The sequence below is a fragment of the Crinia signifera genome, chromosome 9, assembly GCF_055691185.1.
Source record: "Crinia signifera chromosome 9, ASM5569118v1, whole genome shotgun sequence".
In the NCBI taxonomy this organism is placed as follows: Eukaryota; Metazoa; Chordata; class Amphibia; order Anura; family Myobatrachidae; genus Crinia; species Crinia signifera.
The window spans coordinates 23670169-23690945 of NC_139225.1; the positions used below are offsets into that span (position 1 = coordinate 23670169).

The 20777-nt window shown below is 49.5% G+C and overlaps 1 protein-coding gene across 1 annotated transcript; it reads left to right on the top strand.

Annotated features, from left to right (window-relative positions):
• Window positions 1–3206: 3206 nt before the first annotated feature.
• On the top strand, window positions 3207–20132 carry LOC146035242 (sulfotransferase 1C2-like). The gene is made up of 7 exons (XM_083158573.1): window positions 3207–3418; window positions 4241–4363; window positions 11411–11508; window positions 11585–11711; window positions 14399–14493; window positions 16377–16557; window positions 19457–20132. Exons 1-7 carry the CDS (start codon window positions 3292–3294, stop codon window positions 19567–19569), a joined length of 864 nt encoding a protein of 287 aa, XP_083014699.1. The 5' UTR covers window positions 3207–3291; the 3' UTR covers window positions 19570–20132.
• Window positions 20133–20777: the final 645 nt, after the last annotated feature.

Here is a 20777-nt window from a genome sequence, read left to right on the forward strand (position 1 = left end):
TTCACATCGCATGTAAATACCTGGTCTAAAGCAGGTTTGCGGTGTGAAAGCAGCATGAGAGACCAGATCCGCATGTTGTTCGCATGTAACTCAGCCCAGACAACATACGTCAAAGCACGTGTGGTCTTGGCCAAGACAAATATTCCGTTATGGAAATGACTCGCATTATAGGGTAATATCTAAAGCAGATGTGATGGTATTTGTTACATTAATCTAAACCAATCACAAGGTTTCAGAAAAGAACATAAAATCATTAATGTTCTGACTGTAGTGTGAAGCCATAGATATATTATAGTGGCGTAATAGGCGATAAACGAGTGAATGAGTTGGCGAGACCCATCTAGCGTTCAGAAAATCGACAGGCAAAATGTTGACACATCCATAGTGCCGACACTGATATATTGGCCTTACCCTAATTGCAATCTAGCACTAATTGCATATGTAAACATTCACAATTGTAAACATTTGGACAGGGACCAAAAAGTCCCAGAAAGGGGGGGGGGGGAGAGATGATGGGCAGAGAAAGGGGGAAAGATGATGGGTAGAGAAAGAGGGGAGATATGATGGGCAGAGAAAGGGGGAGAGATGTTGGTAGAGAAAGGGGGGAGAGATGATGGTCAGAGAAAGGGGGACAGATGCTTGGCAGGGAGAGGAGAGATATGCTGGGCAGGGAGAGGAGAGATATGCTGGGCAGGGAGAGGAGAGATATGCTGGGCAGAGAAAAGGGGGAGATATGCTGGGTAGAGAAAGGGGGGCCAAATGGTGGGCAGGGAGTGTGGGGCCAGATGGTGGGCAGGGAGTGTGGGGACAGATGGTGGGCATGGAGAGGGGGGGCAGATGGTGGGCATGGAGAGGGGGGGCAGATGGTGGGCAGGGAGAGCGTTACCAGTGTGTGAAAGGATAGGGACCGGCCAGTCCTGACTCCCTGCTGCTCCCAGCTGAACACGGGACTGCGCTGCAGCAGGACATCAGTGACTCGGTGACCTATGGTGCCTCCCACCTCGCCCATCTTCTCACCTTCCTCTGCCCCGCTCCCATGCTCACAGCCCGGCTCCTCTATCCCTAATCTGACTGCTCTCACTGCCCGGGGCATAGCGGTGGCTGCACAACATCGGCCCACAAGGCCATCGGCCCTTCTGGCATTTGCCAGAAGTGCCAGATGGCCAGTCCGTCCCTGCATTTGGAGAAGGATGTCAGTATCCCCATTGTGGATGTTGATATTTCACCTGTAATGAACATGTCAACAATTTGATTGTTAATATTCTGACTGGAACCCAGCATAAAGCAAAAATATCAACGTCTCAGTAGGGATGGTCATTGATGATTGGAAATCATAGATGGTTTATGGTCGATGTTCTATATTTTTGCCATCGATGGGGGAGAAACAGATGGTCTCCCTCCATCGATGGCACAGTATAACCAATGTTTTTTATTTTTTTTTTCAAGGTGCCGGCACATAGCTTCACCCTCCAACAGCCCTGAAGCCTCGCCCCCACATTCTGATTGGTTAGTCAAAGAAAATGGATGACCATCGATAGCTAAAATGATCAATGGTCATCCATAACATAGTTTGCTACCATCGATGGCTGGTTGTAGTATCACCATCACCACCATGACTGCACCGATGGCCATCCCTATGTCTGGGAACTTCTTGGATATCCCAGTGAGCACTGCTGGGGCAATAGTGAGGGAATGGAAGCTGCGTTATACCCCCAGGTACTGCCTAGACCAGGCCAACCCTCAGAACGCAGAGTAAGAGGGAGACTTGTGAGGAGCCACAGAGAGGCCACTATCACTGTGCAGCAGCTGCAGAGCTCAGTGGCTGAGACTGGGGTGAGGGTGCAGCCGTATCTGCAGGCACATGGCTGTATGGGAGGGTGGCTAGGAAGAGGCCATTGCTGAGTAAAAAACACATCAAAGAATCTCTGGAGCTTGCCACAAGTTGTCAGAGTGACCTGGATAATATGGGGAGAGGTTTTGGGGGTCAGATAAGACAAAAATTTAGCTTTCTGGCCCCAAAAAGTCTGCACCGTGATCCATAGGATTGCATGGTTGTGTATGTTCCTGCGAACGAGTCACACGTGGGTGTATCTAGTCACAATTACAATGTGTGACCGGGTAAGCTAACAGCACCGCACTGCACAGATAGATAGATAGATAGATAGATAGATAGATATAGACATTAGGTTGTGTGGCTGGTAAGTCCAGGTGCCCCTGAGAGGACAACATCAAGCAATGTAAAGGAGACAAAATTAAATGATATTCTCATATCTTGCCGTCCCACCCCCCACCCCCCTTACCCCAAACAAAAGGGTTGTGGGGCCCCTGGTCTCAAGGGGTGCCGAACGGGGTACCGACAGTCAGGATCCGGACTGTTAAAACACCAACGGCCGGGTTCCCAATGGCCGTCGGCTATTTTCACTCGTGGGGGGTCCACGACCCCCATAGAGGGAGAATAGAATAGGTGGTGAGCGCAGCCCTCCACCGTGCCCGCCGCAAGGGGCTTTGTTGCGCTGGCCAGGCAGTCGGGATCCCGACTGTCGATGAATCATAAGACACCCGTCTCAATCATGAGGCCAGTGTGGTTGCACAGCATAAGCTGAATGTACTACAATGGCCAAGTCACAGTCCAGATATCAGCCCAATCTGTGGACTATTGGAAAATGACAGCCCACCAGCAACATCCAACCAATCAGAGGTGGTACTGGCATTGGTGCAGTGAGGGCCCATGAGGACTAAGGGGGCCACTGCTGTCCTCGTCACCCACTGGTTTTCCCTGTCACACTCTACCCCCCCCCCCACACACACACCTCTCCCTGTCACCCTCTGATTTTCCAAGTTTTGCCACTGCTACCAAGCTGAACACCCTGAAGCAAATCTGCAAGGAAGTCAGCCTACTGGGGCCCAATAATAACACTGACTAGTACAGTCTGTGTATTGTTTGTAATGGGGTGTATGAATACTTTAGCAAGTCTCTCTAGAGACTGTATAGCTGGCGAGGTGGATCAGCACCTGTGCTCTGAGTGCAGGGGCTGCAGGCATCTGTGTTACAGTTAGTAGGTTGCCTATATGTGCTTTGCTGTGTTTGCTCTGTATCTCTTGTACTCAGTGGATTTTATTCAGACATTTATTGGCTTGATATTAGCTATGTAGCCCCACCCTGCTGGCTCTAAACCATGACCACAGCAGATAAAAGCTCTCTCCTGCGCTGGCACTTGCTGTAGGAAACAGTCAGGGACGGTCATCACCCAGCCTCTCTCAGCATCGCACCCCGACTGCCCAGGTGCCACCATGCAGAGAAAACTAGTTGACATCCAGGGAATGGCCATCACTGAATGCATTGCCGAAAACTGGGAGCAAATCTGGAACTTCCAGGCCAGAGACGGAGATGTTTTGTTAGACACCTATCCGAAATCAGGTAGGTCACCTAGGACTTCCATGCCAGCCGTCTGCAGGACCCATATTCACAGGTCCTGTATATAACAACCCTAAGAGCTTACACTCTACATCCACAGTCCGTGCATAGAAGAACCATAGGAGCTTACACTCTACATCTACAGTCCTTGCATATGGAAACCATAGGAGCTTACACTCTACATTAACTAACACTTGTACTTATCGCTCAGCTAAGGCTCCGGTGCAGGCAGAATAACACATTGATGTTTAACCCTTTGAGTGCCAGGTGAATTTGGCAACATTGGTGTGAAAATTGCCAAGCACACATTTGTATTCATCATAATGACCTTATATAGGAAATATCATCTGTTTTTTACACAACATTTTTTATTTGAATTTATATAACAAATGTGAGCAATGCTTTTAGCGGATATTCTGTGCACAGAGACGTCGGCACTCAAAGGGTTAAGTAATGGGCTTGGACGGCGACATCTGAGTTTATTAAACATTATAAACAATAAGTTATACTTAAGCGGGAGATCTAGAAATGCTAAACGACTTCATTCTTGTACTGGTGTATACAGAGTTGTCAGACTCCAGTCTGTACTGTTCCCAGGTGAGGGACTGACGGTAAAGTTATACTGCAGTATACGTTCTCTCATCAGCATTTTCCTTTAAATCTTTTTCCCCGAATGTCCGCTTCTCTCTCTCTCTTTCTCTTTCCCCTCACACACTCAGCCCCTATTTTTTTGGGAAGCAAGACAGCTTTTGCTCTGTGGGGATTTCAGTACTAAAGCTGTATTTATCCTCTAACTGGGGGTGTTGTGTCCCGCCTGGATTTCAGGAACCACATGGATGCAGGAGATTATTGACCTAATCAGACATGACGCTGACGAGCAGATCTGCAGGAGAGCCCCCATATATGAGAGGATCCCCTTCATTGAGCTCTTGCATCTGATGAAACCTGGTAAGGGTGAAACGCGCGTTGCAGAAACTCCTCTCTAGAACTACTCAGATTTGGTAGAAAACTTCTAAAAAGGTGATGTTGCCGTTTGATAGACAGAATCTGATTGGTTAGAAAAATCACATGGTTTCCCCCAGCACACTGAATGGTATCAGTAACCAGATTCAAAAACTACTGATAGAAGTATTCAGAATCTTGTTGCTATGGGCTAATTCACTTTTTTCATTTTTAGAAGCTTTAGTACATGTGCTACTATATGTGTAGAGTAAATGTACCCCATATTATTCATGTTGTTATATTATATCTGTGCAGGGTTGCCTACCCTCCCGGAATGGCCGGGAGGGTCCTGGAAATCGGGTCCCCCTCCTGGCCCCCCCGGAAAGAGGAACAACCCTCCCGCAAAGCCGCCCGGCTCCCGCGACAACCCCCTACCCCCCCCACCTCAGCGAATCGCGCTGTTTTAGCCTCACCCAATGTGTACAATGCATTAAAAATTTTATTTCATGTTGGGGCGTGGCTAAAACGGCACAATCACTCTGTACACGCCCCAAACAAATAGCCACTAGTGTGGCTCCGCCCCACCCCATTTCATTCCCTGCAGCCCCACCCCCCCTCCTGAGCTGGTTGCCCTCTCCCGGAAAGGGCAGCCAGAAAGTAGGTAAATATGTAAGTATGTAACACAGATAACATGTATATCGTGTATATGCATACTCACTATTATACTACAATGCCTACTTATATATTATAGTTCTCATTATAATGGACACATCTCTTATTACCAGCTGTAATGGCTCTAAACCTGTGAGATAATCTCCACACTTCCACCAACGCCCCAATAATTACACACACAAATGTTAGGGAATAGTATCACCGGTCCGTGGTTCCTCATCACCCCTGGGTCTCAGGTCTTAGCGCAGTCACTTTCTCAGGCGTGTCTGGCGCTTACAGCGACTCTGTGCCAGGGTTGGGAAGGTTCCAGGAGCTCAGAAGAATGTGGAGATTGGGTTACATGAGGCAATAGGCAAGTAAATAATTGTGTTATCATAGTTATTGGTGTTAAACATTAACCCCTCGCTGATCGCCAGGACCTGAGAAGGCTTTGTAGGTACTGACTTAGAGAGTGTGGTTGGATCCGCACAGACAAGAAAACATAACTTTTGCAATGATATAAGGAACCAATATAAAGAACTACTTATTGAATAATTATTGTAGTCATTAATTGGTGATGTGCCCAAAATTCAGTACAATAACTGAATAGTGGGATTTGTTTGCAAACATATCCCACTATCAAGGCTTTGTAGGTACCAGGTAGTTACGCTTTATGCAGCCTGAATCAGATTTCTCTCTTCTAGGGCGGGATGTACTAATATACATCGCCGCCCATCGCCTGCCAGCCGCCACGATGCTGCCGCATATGTACTTACATATGTGGCTAGCATCGGGTTGCAGTGACGGAGACCCCCGCGATACCTGTAATGTGGTGTGCGGGGGTCTCCGTCACATCCCGGCGGCTGTCAGTGTACCCCTGCGTCTCCTCCTCCCCCCTGCAGCCGGATGTCCTCCCGGCTGTGACACCTGCTGAGGGAGGAGGAGATCGATGGAGGATGGGAGGGGGGGTCGCGCGGAAGGCGGGCGGCTATAGAAGCCCATAGCCTTCTATAGGGTATCGCCACCCAGATCGTGGCGATACCCTGCCAGGCGGAGACGGGGCGGACGGCTAATGGTACATAGGAAAATGCGGTAAAACCCCAGTTTTACCGCATTTTCCCTTTAGTACATCCCGCCCCTAATGATATATTCAGATCAAAGCATTGTGCAGAGGCAGAATGGCCCAAAATGGGGCAGATAGATAGACAGATAGATAGAGAGATGTAAATTCCATTGGTGCAGCAGGTGCAAAGCACTGGGGCCCCTGAGGACTATTACCCCCTCCCCTTGTCACCCACTGTTTTTTAATGTCACACTCTGCATCCCCCTGTCCCACTCTGCATCCCCCTGTTTCTCCCTGTAACACTCTGCCTCCCCCTGCCTCTCCCTATAACCATCTGCCTCCCCTGTAACCCTCTGCCTCTCCCTGTCACTCCCTATCTCACTCTGCCTCCCCCTGTCACCCTCTGCCTCTCCCTGTCACACTCTTCCTCTCCCTCTCTTACTCTGCCTCCCCTGTCACCATCTGCCTCTCCCTGTCACACTCTGTCTCCCCCCTGTCACCCTCTGCCTCTCCCTTTCACACTTTGGCCATTATTCTAGTTGAATCGGACGGATGCGTATTTCGGACAGCCATAGATAGTAATAAACTATGTGATGGATGACCACTGATAGTTTTACCTATTGAAGGTCATCCATTTTCTTTGACTCGTGGGCCAATCAGAACATGGGGGAGGGCTTAAAAAAACAAAAGCAGAACACCAGTTTTGCTGTGCCATCCCAGTTGTATAGCACAATTGCAAGAACCCCTCAATGTGGGTTCCAGATGATGAGAGTATCCTGGAAAGTGTCTAAGTGGGAGACAGTAATAGTGGAGTGTGAGTGTGTCAGAAAACTATACTGCTGGCTTCTCTCCATATGTTTTTAATAACATTGATGGAAGTGAGTGATATCCCATTCACCTCACATGCACTTTGAAAAGGGAGAAAATAAGTTGAACAGTAAAGAAAAAAAGAGTGTATCCACAAGATGGCCTATGTGAGGTAAACCTGATGGGGAACAGTATAGGGAAGTGTACCTGTGCGTGATATATCAGGGGAGTCGTTCCAGGCTCAGAAGGTCCAGGGTAGCTGTGCACAGCAGAATCTGGAGAGAGACGGCCGTTTCGCCTGTTGACTTCCTCACACCTCATGCAATGCTCCTCTGGGAATGTTTTGGATGGCCAGGACATTTTTATGGGGCCCCTTGGGACCTGCTTGGCTGCCTTTTGGAAAGTTTGCCTCTGGTTGTCATTTTAGCTTAAAGATATGTATATATATAAATATTAAATATTGATTTTATTGATATTGAAATGTACTTAGCTGTGGAGAGTGATCCAGCAGGGAGAGATAAGGGGCAGATTTATTAAGCCTGGTGACAATGCAGCAGCCCATCAGCTCCTAACTGTCAAGTTATGGGCTGGGTTTGAAAAATGACAGGTTTAATACTTCTGCCTGAAAGTACTAAGCAATCAGTCAATTGATTTCAAACTTGCAACATGACTGTTAGGAGCTGCTATGTTATCTCTCTCCACTTTAACACTCCCCAAGACGTAGCCCCAGAAGCACTAATGTTTTACACTGAACATTTTGTGGTTTGAGGAATGTTCCTGTGAAGAAATATTGAGTTACAGAATTCCAGCATTCAGCCAAGGACATTAGCTTTGGTTCTGAGATAAGATGGGAAAACATTCGCAGTGGAACGCATAATGAACTGGTCTGTGTACTCGCTATCCGCCAGTCATGATTCACTATCAGTTCACTAACAAAAAACATTTATCCGTGAGGACTCTTCCAACCCTTGGTCTGTTACTCTGATCAAACTCAGTCTTAGTTTCTGCCCACGTGAGGATTACATTCTGTCCACGTGTGGGTTACAAAGCACCTCTGTGTGGCTAGTTTGGTTGGCCACATTCCTAGATCCAGGAATTCAAAGTCCAATTCCCCATGAAAAACCTCTGCCCTCTACTTTCCTGTTCCTGAGGCTGTTCTGTACTCAGTGGCGCCGAGTGGGGGGCATGGGCGTTCATATAGTTGGTGAAATGTGTGCGGTGCACACGGGTCCATGGGCCTAGGGGGGCCACACTGCACACACTCCGCCCATATCATAATACTCACGTGTCCCGCGCTGAAATTGTGGCGAAAATGGCTGCCAAAATGGCCAACTCACATGGGCAGTGTTGAATTTGGTCTCCGGAAAATGGAGGGTGCAATGTTTCCGGAGACGCGCATGAGCAGTACACTCTGGCCCAATTCCAGAGTCTAAGGCAGTGGTTCCCAAAACTGTGTGCCTAGGCTCCCTGGGGTGCCACAGGACACTTGAAGGGTGCCTTGGGTTGGTGGTCCAGGATCAATTCACATTACTTATGTTCAATGTAAAAGGCAAAACCAGTGCTGGTGGCTGCCAGTCATAAAATATGTGGACAAACAGAAACAAATATTGCCCCTCACTACATAACTTAACCTAAGTAAAATAAAAATAATTTATTTTCTGAATAAGAAACTTTTGGCCTAGGGGTGCCTTGAAAAAAAGGTACTTGTGGAGTATCACGGCTCCCACGACCTTCATCGTATGCTGATTGTATGCTAAACATCGCATCGCATACGATCAAATCGCATGCGATGCGATGCGATCGCACCCGATTTTGCACTGAAATGCATCAGAATGCATTGAAATGTGTATTAAACTTGTGAAATGCCCCCAAATGCCATTTTTCATAGTGCATCACCCCCACTATCAACGTCAACCCGAAGCGTGGCGAGCGCAGCGAGCCCGCGAGGGGCGGCGGTAAGCGTCCTACGACCTTTTCATACCCCCACTATCCACGTCGGCGTGGAGTTGAGAATAGAAAGTGTTGCGAGCGCAGCGAGCCACCGAGCCCGAAGCATGGCGCACGCAGCGCGCCCCGCGGGGGGACGCGGATACCTTCACAGCTATACGCGTCCCCTTGCGGGCTTCACAGGTATCCGCGTGCGCTCGCCACGCTTCGGGCTCGCCACACTTTCTATTCTCAACTCCACGCCGACATGGATGTCGCTGCGCTCGCCACGCTTCGGGTTGACGTTGATAGTGGGGTTGGTGCACTATGAAAAATGGCATTTGGGGGCATTTCACAAGTTTAATACACATTTCAATGCATTTTGATGCATTTCAGTGCAAAATCGGGTGCCATCGCATCGGATGCCATCGTATGCCATCCGATGCGATCGCATACGATTTTTGAGCAAAAATCTGTAAAAATCGTATCGCATCGTATGCCATCGTATGCCACTACATATGGCATACGATGGGAGCCGTGATACTCCACAAGTACGGAAAAAAATTCTGATACTCTAGGGTGTCGAGATTCAAAATGTTTGGGAACCACTGGTCTAAGGTACAGTGGAGAGGAGGAAGCCCACCCGGAGTCTACACACAGGCCCTCTTTTCTGTTAAAGCGCTATTCTATTCTCCCTCTATGGGGGTCGTGGAACCCCACGAGGGAAAATAGCAGGTGGCCTTCGGGAACCCGGCTGTCGGTGTTTTGACAGTCAGGATCCCGATGTCGGGTAAGTGACTGTCGGGATCCCAACTGTTGGGACCCCGTCCGGCACCCCCTGGCGAGGGGGTACTAATTAACCGGACCCAGGTCTGGTGGAGGGGCACAGCGGGGCGCCCCAATTACCTGACTGCAGCTCTTCTCAATCCATCACATGCTGCAGTGGGGCCAGGGAGGCAGGGCCGGTGCAAGGCACCGGAGCGCCCCAGGCGAGTCGGGGTGGGGGTCCCTGCAGTCAGCTGGCGCACGCTGATTGGCTGAATCTCAGCCAATCAGCGTGCGGCCAGTGTTTCCACAACAGAAGCGCTTCCGCGTAGCCAGGCGGATAGCGCTCATTATTTCTTGACTGCAGGGACCCCCCGCTGCCGCCGCCGCAAGCTTTATATACACAGCCGCAGGACAGGTACCCCCGCGGCACGGGGGGGGGGGCGAAATGCCGCCCTCCAGTGGCCGGCGCCCTAGGCAAATGCCTAGATTTGCCTAGTGGTGGCGCCGGCCCTGCAGGGAGGTACTAAAAGTACTATTTATACTGTATTTTATTCTGAGCATGCCTCCCGCAATTAGACCACACCCTCTGGACAGTACCTGGGCCCGGACAGGCACTCTATAGCCCTGCCTGTACTCACTACAATCCTGCTAGAATATTGCCCCAGCGCTGGTGTCTCCGTCCTGTCTTCTTATATTCTGAATTCCAGGGTCACTCAGATTGCCCCTGCTTCACAACACAAAGGAAAGAAAATCACATTGAACAATAAAGGAAATATGTTAGAATCTTTAAAAATGAAAGTGTGAATTACCTACCTGCCTTCCATATATTGTTGTATATACAACAATGGCGCTAGGGTGGGATTGGTCAGCAAGGGCGAACAGGGCAAGTCAAAGTGACCTTCTTATCACAATATAAACAGACATATAACTTAGCTGTAATACACACTATGGGGTCTATTCATTATGTTCCTCTCCCGTTTTCAGCCCCATTCTAATCGCTGATCGCAGGAGCTTGCTCCTGCGACCAGCTGATTACCTCTGCGGCTCCCCCGGCAGAGGTTCCTTCTCATCAGTGACCATCTCTGGTCGCTGATGAAAAAGAGACACTGGGCAATATATTGCTCAGCAATGTATTGCTAGCGATATATGGCTGAGCAATATATCTCCCCCGTGTGTACGGGGCTTAACTCTCTCTACACCAGTTACACCTGCCCCACCTGCAGTGCAGCATGGTGTTTGTCCATTACTGCTTTTGTTATCCTTACTGAATAACCCTCCTGTGTTCGCAAACTTAATTGTCAGGCAGAAGTATTAAATCGAGTTTCCCCTCCAAATGTCTGGGCACTGAAAGTACTGCCGGGGAATTATGGTTACTGCTTTGGGGCAGCACAAATCCAGAAATTCCGTTAATGTAAATGCTGTTCTGTCAGGTAGTGAGTGTAGTGCGGATGTAGGATGCAGAGGCTGCAGGTGCTAGAAGTAATGAGTATGTAGTGCAGCCGGTTACACCAGATTGGTAGAGATGTAACGGCACTCTGGGCTTGGGGGGCAACAGAGCTGGGTGGGCGTAATCCTTAGTATTTTACCCCTAACCCTAACCATACTCTTAGTGCTTAACTGTAACGAACCCCACCTGCAGCCTAACCGTATGTGTTGCTCCCCCCCTCCCTTATCTACCCAAAACCCATCCATCAGCATTCTCAACGTCACCATTCCCGTGTCAGAATTTTGACTGCCAGGTTCCAGTCTGCCCAAACCCTGACCATATTCTACAGTATCCCCCCCCCCCATGAGAATTTTGGTGAGTGAATGTTGTCCCTCTGGTTTTATCATTGCAGGGGTAGAAGAGGTGGATGCTATGCCCTCACCCAGGGTCCTGAAGAGTCACCTGCCCATCCAGCTGGTCCCTCCATCTTTCTGGGAGCACAACTGCAAGGTACAGGTTCTCTGTGGTGGTGTGGTTAATGGTCGGTCAGAACTGTGATGGATGAGGTAATTGTTGTCCTCTCCAGGTGATATACGTGGCCCGGAACGCCAGAGACACGCTGACCTCCTTCTATCACTTTGACCACCTTGTACAGTTCCACCCTATGCCGGTGTCTTTTGAAAACTATCTGGAACGGTTTATGAAGGGAGACGGTGAGTGGGGGAACTGTGGAGGTGGGACTGGAGGGGTGCCGGACGGCTCCCCGACAGTCATTACACCGATGTCGGAATCCCGACTGCTCCCTTGTGGGGTGTCCACGACCCCCATAGAGGGAGAATAAAATAGGTGGCGAGCGCAGCGAGCCCCCAAGGTGCTTCATTGTGCTCCCCCCACTGTGCAGTCGGGATTCCGACGTCTGAGTAATGACTGTCGGGCAAATATACCACACCCGACCGGAGAGGGCTCTTCGATGTTGGAATGTATCTATAACAGACCATGGGCGAAATGTTATAGATGCAATTTTTAGTCATGTTCTGAAATTGCACTAAATTGCATGTTCTGAAACCAAAGTTTTTGACAAAATCGCAAATGGAATGGAATGGGAGTTTAAGGGCAGAAATTTAATTCACATTCAATTTGCTGCAATTTCTGGTCATGAAATAGTGCGAGTTTTAGAAATGAAAATGTGTGATTTTTTAGGCAGGTTAATGTGCAGTTTTCGAAAAAATAAAAAAAACAGCGCGGGGGGGGGGGGGGGGGGGGGGGTGTTTGCTTCTGGGACCTGGCTCGTTGAACCGGTCCTGGCTTTAGAAATTTAGGGGACAAAATTCATAGGGGATCCCCAGGTTTTCTAAAACAGTTGCTTATAAACAGTGTAAATGAAATGTATATTGTAGACATGGGCTTGAAGATGAACAAATTGGAGCCCTCCCTGGCACTAAAATGTGTGAGCCACCCCTACCCCCACACTCACCCCTCTCACCACTGCATCTTCCGATAGGTTGCGGTCCCGGCTTCCTGGACCTGCTGTCAGTCCCGGCGCTCCTGCTCCTCTCTTGTTAGAATGTCACATAGAAAATGGTCGCCCCCTTACAGCAGACCATTATTTAGGATGCAAAAGGAGGTCGCTGCCTCCTCTGGCATCCTTAATAGCTGTCTGACAGGAGGGCAGGAGGAGGAGCACCTGGACTCAGTGCAGACAGACACTACAGGCAGCAGAGAATTGGCGGCGGCGTGGCCCCATTAACGGTAGCTTCTGCAGAGCCCATGGTGCCCAAACTTACCTAGCACCTCCAAGCGACCACAGGGTCTGCGGAGCTATTGTTACGCCACTGGGCTGTTGAGCCTGACTAGACATTGGACCTGAAAGGGTTAAGGATATTCATGCTTAAGGTGACAATTACAAATACCTCAATTTGATTTTTAGCACCTGCATAACCTGGCCTTTTAAGGTTTGAGTGAATGGCCAATATATCGGCCAATCATCGTCCAGTGTGTACCATCGATATATCTGTGAACGGTGTTGTTCGAAGATATATTGAGTCGGCTGTGCAATGCAGCTGATTATTGAACACTGCCGGTGATTGACCGCTGACTGGGCGGGCACATGCAAATGCACCTACCAAGTTGTGATGTCAATCACGACGGATTAAGTTGTGTGTATAAAGAACAATAAAGAACACACTGGCCAATCCTTACCCAGCTTTATGTTGGCGTTTAGGGAACTGTAGTATATACATCAATATGTGCCGCAGTTATCTTAAGGTGCCCATACACTTGCCGATATGTGTGCCGTGCGATGTTGGCTGGTGGCACTTGTAGGGGGATATGATGCGATGCGATCTACTGTACTGTGTGGGTGCGGTGCGATTTTAGCCTCTTTAATTCATCGCATGTACTATGGAACTGATGCAAAAAAGGGTACTTGTGTAATATCTGGGCGCCCGATTATTTCATTGTATTGCATCGCATCGCATGCAATATAGTGGCATACAATTCATGCAATGCGATTTTTCCTTGTAAAGACCAGATTTTTAATTGTATAGTCACCCATGGGTGATTTCGTACCCCCACTATCCAACTACGCATGTAGTTGATTTTATATAGCGTGGCGAGCCACCGAGCCCGAAGCGTGGCGAGCCCCGCGAGCGGACGCAGAATACATGTAAAGTAATCCGCGCCACGCTTCGCCACACTATATAAAATCATCTCCATGCGTAGTTGGATACTGGGGGTATGAAATCACCCATGGGTGACTGTACAATTAAAAATCTGGTCTTTACAATGAAAAATCGCATCGCATGCCTTAAGTAGTGGCATGCAATGAAAAAAATCGGGCGTCCAGATAATACACAAGTACCCAAAAAAGTACTGCCTGCAGATACTTTTTGTGCTATACAATATTGTACCCGCAGGGACGTGCATCGTAGCCCCGCAGGTAAAAGGTGCGGATTTAGCCGATGCAATGCGTTTTGAACTTGAAAGTTCAAAACGCATGTTAAAATTGCAACGTGTATGGGCACCTTTAGAGCCTGTGCGTGTCTATTAATTGGGTCCCTCTTATCTTATAATCATTAAGAAATGATAAGATAAAATTTGATTTATGTTATATATACATTCCTCCCAACTTTTCACTGCCCCAAAGCTGGCGGAATTTGGGGGCATGACCTTGAGGTGAGAGGGCCCCTGTTTCGACGCTGCTGCCCCTCTGCCTGCGGGGTCTATTCAATGCTGCCCAGCAGATGGGGTCTTCCATATTACTCCGCCCCCAACCGTGGGACACTGCTGGAGCCGGGTGGGATCCGGCAACGTCAACAAAAAAGGATGTTCCCGCGGAAAGTGGGACTGTTGGGAGATTTGTATATATTTGCCTCCTAACCTCCGATTCCTCTGTCGGCAGTGGGCTGGGGCTCCTGGTACGACCACGTGAAGGGGTTCTGGGAGCAGAGAGAGAAACGCAACGTGTTATATGTATTTTATGAGGATATGAAAAAGGTGAGAAAATAATAATGCGATGTTATTACCAGTTTGTATTACCCAATGCTGTATCGTCTAGGTTATATCATCATCACAGGGGCCAGATCCAGTGTGTGTGTGTGTGTGTGTGTGTGTGGGGGGGGGGGGGTACTAATTACCTTGCTCTGGTCTGATGGAGGGGCCCAGTGGCTGCAGCATCTGAAACCGCTCTTCTCAACCCAGCACATGAGTGGCCAGGGAGGCGTTAAAGTACTATTTTTTTCTGTACTTTATTCTAAGGGTGCATGGCCACGCCTTTTGCGATTTTGCCACGCCCCTGAAATGCTCCTGGGTCCGACCATATGTACTAAGGACCTTATTCTGGTCCACATGCAACACTGGGAAATTCACAGCGTTGCATGTGGTCTAAACGCCGCCCAACCCCCACCTTGCACACCGCAATCCCCCGCATGGCTGCGACTGGAGGATTTCTCCAATGCTCACAGATCACAGACACCTCTATGGTGTCTCTGATCTGAGAGTGCCCTGTGTGGGAAGCTGCCTGCCCCCCCCGCACCCGCATCACTGGGCGATTACCATGGGAACACCCAGCATTTTCATGGAAACGCCCATGAATCGCTGGGTGTTCCTATGGGCTCTGCCCCTGCCGCCGCCCCACGCACTGCTAGGTGCGAGCAGGACGCCAAACATGTAGTTCCCCATGCCCACTTGCACTGACCGATCAAATTACAATAACCACCCTAAGCTTCAAAAAGTGATAAACTGGGCAGGGATACAGTAGCAGCCTACCTGCTCCTAACTATCATTTTTCAAACATCCTGTAACATAACAACTAGGAGCTGATTGGCTGCAAATTTAGCTCTCTCCACTTCAGCACTTTTTGAAGCTTAGCACATTTGGCCCTATATCTGTGTCAAGGGTTGGGATCATTTGGTCTACAGCAGGATTGTCGGCACCATTAGGTCGACATGGGTCTAGGTCAAAGGGTTATTAGTTGGACAGATCATTAGTTCGACAATGTCTAGGTCGACAGTCAAAAGGTCGACATGGGGTTTTTCACTCTTTTTTACCTAAATGTCAACACAGTCGACATGGACACAGTTTAAAGTGCACCACTTCCCCTCGCATCATCGGGCACACTATTTTTTTCTCCCACCTCGCCCTAGTGGATGGTAGGGCATGATATACCGCCTGTCAGCACATGTCGGCTCAAAAAAACTGTGAAAAACCCCATATCGACCTTTTGTCGAACTAATGACCTGTCGAACTAACGACCTTTCGACCTAGAACCATGTCGACCTTTTCCCATGTCGACCATACGACTGTCGACCATCATGCTATAGACCAAATGACCGCATCCCCTGTGACAAGATGTACACACACACCAACTAACGTGTTGGGGTGTACAGTGATACATCATGTCACTGAAACAGGTTTGGGTTTTTGCACCGCCTGCGCCGGGTCCTATATAGTATGTTGCCTTTGAGTACAAGTTACAATGAAGAACAATGTCTCCCCTGATGGCAAAAGCTCATTACATTACCTAACAAGAGAATAGGGCTCTGCGCACATTGGCCCTCATTCACTAGGGATCTCTTCAGCAATTTGCAGTGCAGTTGTTGATGATGGAGGCCCTGCACACCTGCAGGGCCTGTCCTGCACACATGTAGCATGGGTACTGAGGTCGCCTTCGTCTGATTGACAGGCAGAGGTGTTCACATGGGGGGGATGGGACGGGGGCATCTCACCTATATTTTTTTCTGGGAATGGTTGGAGGGTGCTGGGCGTATCACAGCAGTGGTTGCGGAGCCTCCGCCAGAATAGTATAAAACTGATTTGACATTGTAATATACTGTATATTTTTCTCATTAAGCTTCATTCCCCTTCTCTGCAACCATCAGTACCCCCAGAAAGAAATTCGGAGGGTGGCACAATTCCTGGGCAAGGACCTATCGGATGATGTAATAGAGAAGATTGCAAAACTCACCACCTTCGAGCACATGAGGAACAACCCCATGGCCAATTTATCAGATTTCCCCAAAAACATAATTGACCAATCACAGAGCGGGTTTATGAGAAAAGGTGAGATTCATAGTGTTGGCGCCTGCTTATAGGGACCCACAAGATGTTGGTTCTTAGACCCCCCTTATTTAGTTTGCAGAAAGGTGAGCTTGCGGGGACAGGTCTGGTAGATGACAGGGTGAGTGTGCAGGGACAGGTCTGGTGGGGGAAAGGGTGAGTGTGCAGGGACAGGGTGAGTGTGCAGGGACAGGTCTGGTAGGTGACATGGTGAGTATGCGGGGACAGATCTGGTGGGTGACAGGGTGAGTGTGCGAGGACAGGTCTGGTGGGTGAAAGGGTGAGTGTGCAGGGACAGGGTGAGTGTGCAGGGACAGGTCTGGTAGGTGGCATGGTGAGTATGCGGGGACAGATGTGGTGGGTGCCAGGGTGAGTGTGTGCGGACAGGTCTGGTGGGTGACAGTGAGTGTGCGCGGACAGGTCTGGTGGGTGACAGAGTGAGTGTGCATGGACAGAGTGAGTGTGCTGTGGCAGGTCTTGTAGGTAACAGGGTGAGTGTGCAGGGACAGGTCAGGTGGGTGAAAGGGTGAGTGTGCGGGGACAGGTCTGGTGGGTGACAGGGTGAGTGTGTGGGGAAAGGCCGAGTGTCGAGGACAGGTCTGGTGGGTGAATGAGTATGCGGGGACAGGTCTGGTAGGTGACAGTGCAGTGACAGGCCTGGTGGGTGACAGTGCAGTGACAGGCCTGGTGGGTGACAGGGTGAGTGTCGGGGACAAGTCTGGTAGGTGACAGGATGAGTGTGTGGGGGCAGGTCTGGTGGGTGACATGGTGAGTGTGTGAGGACAGGTCTGGTGGGTGACAGGATAAATGTGCGCGGACAGGTCTGGTGGGTGACAGGGTGAGTGTGTGGGGACAGGCCGAGTGTCGAGGACAGATCTGGTGGGTGACATGGTGACTGTGTGAGGACAGGTCTGGTGGGTGACAAGGTGATTGTGCAGGGACAGGTCTGGTGGGTGACAGGGTGAGTGTGTGGGGACAGGCCAAGTGTCGAGGACAGATCTGGTGGGTGACAGGGTGAGTGTGCAGGGACAGGTCTGGTGGGTGACAGGGTGAGTGTGCAGGGACAGGTCTGGTGGGTGACATGGTGAGTGTGCAGTGACAGGTCTGGTGGGTGACAGGGTGAGTGTGCAGGGACAGGTCTGGTGGGTGACATGGTGAGTGTGCAGGGACAGGTCTGGTGGGTGACAGGATGAGTGTGCGCGGACAGGTCTGGTGGGTGACAGGGTGATTGTGCAGTGACAGGTCTGGTGGGTGACATCGTGAGTGTGCAGTGACAGGCCTGGTGGGTGACAGGGTGTGTGGGGGCAGGTCTGGAGGGGATTGTGATATTTTTGTTACAGTAATCCCTGCCCCCCTTGTCATTTTGATTTTCTTTAACGCAAATTCTATCTGGCTTTTAGTTAGTTTCCCTCTAATGTTTTGCAATAGTCCCTTTATTTGTTGGAAGTGCTCCCCCTTGTCTGTTTTTGGTATATCCCCCTGCTCTCCTGTCTGTATTTGGGTTAATACATCTGGCTTCCAGCCTGTCACTGGGAGGGGGCTGTTTGACCCCGGTGGTTGCGTGGGAGGTCTGTTTTGTAATTCACATGGAATGTGTTGTCCTATTGAAACATTTGATGCTGACATATTGGAAGGGACGATGATGGAGAGTCTAGTCTGCCGTCCAGTTCTCTCTCTGTGTAGCCCTTGGCATATACCCAAACCCCCAATTCTGTTATTGATTAGAGCAGTGGTTCCCAATCTGTGTGCTGTGGCTCCCTGGAGTGCCTCGGGACACTTGCAGGGGTGCCACGGATCGGTGCTCCAGGACCAATTCAAATTATTTATGGTCAATTATTTATGGACAAAATCAGTGCTGGTGGCTGCCAATCATAAAGTTATATGTACACAACGAAGCCAATCCCGCCTTTTACCTCAGAGCTGAACCAAAGTATCAAATATAAACACAATCTGCTTCATTTTTTTCCCTACATTTGTTTTTGGCCAGAAAAATCCTGATACTCAGGTGCCATAGTTAAAAAAAACAAAACCTTGAATTAGGGGACAGTATAGATTAGGAGGACAGTATCGATGGGCCAAATGGTCGCAATCTGGACGGTCTGTACCAACCATTAGCTGTACATCCCATCGTGCCGATACTTATCGCTTATGTACTAACATATGCGATTAGGGTCTGCAAAGGGCCGCTCTCCCAATAAGACTTGCCCTCTGTGATGGGCTCTGGTGCCTGTACTTCTGGGTCTGTGACGTGGGATTCCCTCGTGCATTCATCCTCCAGCTGGCTCTAGGGATGGCCATCGACCATCGATGATTAGAAATCATCGATGGTTTATGACCCATGTCGAATAGTTTTGCCATCGATGGGGGAGAACCAGATGGTTTCCCACCATTGATGTCAAGCTTAAACGAATAGTTTCGTTTTTGCTTTTTCCCCAAGGTGTCGGGACACGGAGCATAGCTCCGCCCCCGGCACCCGTGAAGCCCCACCCCCACATTTTGATTGGCTTACAGGCCAATCAATCAAATAAAATGGATGACCATCGATATATAAAAACATCGATGGTCGTCCATTGAATATTTATACACTATCGATGGTCAGTTGCACTTTTGCCATCGATGGCAAAGCCAACAATGGCCATCCCTAGCTGGCACCTCAAAGTTTAATGCAGGATAGTGGTGAACATCGGAAACCGATGTTTAGCATCTATGCTTTTGATCAGATTGCATCATTTCCATGCCAGCCGTCTTATGTAGCTCTCCGATGGCTGTCAGCCTTCTATGCACCTGCGGACACTTGGCGGAGGGCAGAATGACCCCGCGATGGGCCGCTGTGACTCTCCACCATCTGGCACAGGCTACGTACATGTGGTGATAGATGAGTTTTGTTTTCCTCCTCTGGCAGGTACCGTCGGCGACTGGAAGACCCTGTTTACACCCCAGCAGAGCGCGGCCTTTGAAGAGCATTATAAGAAAATGATGGGAGACTGCACTTTGAAATTTCCGGAAGCAAAGTGAAGCGTGACTGCCCCCTGGTGGCTCAATGGAGAATCTCCAGCGGTCGTGGGAATTTCAATTCTTTCTATTCCATGTGAAGCCTATCCTACATACACAATAAGAGATACATCTGCTAAGGGGGGTATTCAATCACCCGCAGCCATCTCCCGAAGGGGGACATGGCTGCAGGGCCCTATTCAATGCTGTCTTCCCGACAGCGTTGAACAGAGGATCTCGCAGAACGAGCCTGACTTCACAAGCAGTCAGGTTCCTTCTGCCGAGAAGGGACGAGCTCCCGGCTGCAGTTCGCCTCTTCCCGTCTGCAGCTTGTGGCCACACCCCCTTCTTGTCCCGCTGTAGGCTGGACATTGAATGCTGCCTGCTTTTACTCGGTCGAGCAGACAGCCAGGGCCCATGACTGAATACCCCCTTTTTAAAGCTTCTAAAAATGGCAAGAGGTGATGCTGCCCATAGCAACATCACAGCTTTTTATTTTTAGACGCTTTTGTGCATTTACAAGCTGCAAATCTGTTCCATGATCCCTTTATTACATGTAAGCCAATGAAAGCTGTTATATTACTGGATGCTGCTGGTGTTGTCATGGTGATTTTATTCTGACCTCTTTCTACTTTATATAAAGCCACACGGCCTGTGTACTAGCCAAAGTAATAGCATGATCTACAAATATAGGGCCTGATTCTGGTGCCCGAGTGCCCACTCCTCAAAAAACTCCCTCAGCCGTATCCACTCGCATGTGCCCACAGCAGGAGAAATCATTCGATCATCGTATGATTTCTCCTGGGCTCGCATATAGAAGTTGGTGGGGACTGACTTATGTTTGCGGGCGCCGGGATGAAGACAGGGCTGGTGTCTGACGTCATGTGACACTTCGTCCAGTCCCCATTTGCATGGGAGCAGCCAGCGTTTTCCTGGAGATGTCCATGAGACACTGGCCGTCCCCACATCCCATTGCCGCCACCGCCCCACCCTCCCCACTATGAACAGCCTAATGACAATGTAAATTGCCAAGACCAGTCGCAGTCACGGTTTGCACATGCATAAACCATCGGGGAAGGGGATGATTTCGGGGGACTGCGACTGAGCCAGAGATCAGCCCCATAGTGAGAAGACCAACCATGGGGAGAAGACATCCCAGGGAAAACCTTATTGCAGTTCTTATATCAGCCACCTTGCAGCTCCCTCGGTGCCGGTGCCTCCCGTTGCACTTT

Excerpts from the sequence above, each read along its gene's own strand:
- LOC146035242 (XM_083158573.1), top strand. The coding sequence starts at position 3,292 with ATGCAGAGAAAACTAGTTGACATCCAGGGAATGGCCATCACTGAATGC. Across the intron at positions 11,509-11,584 it reads TCTGGGAGCACAACTGCAAG|GTGATATACGTGGCCCGGAA; the intron begins GTACAGGTTCTC and ends TGTCCTCTCCAG. Across the intron at positions 14,494-16,376 it reads TTTATGAGGATATGAAAAAG|TACCCCCAGAAAGAAATTCG; the intron begins GTGAGAAAATAA and ends TGCAACCATCAG.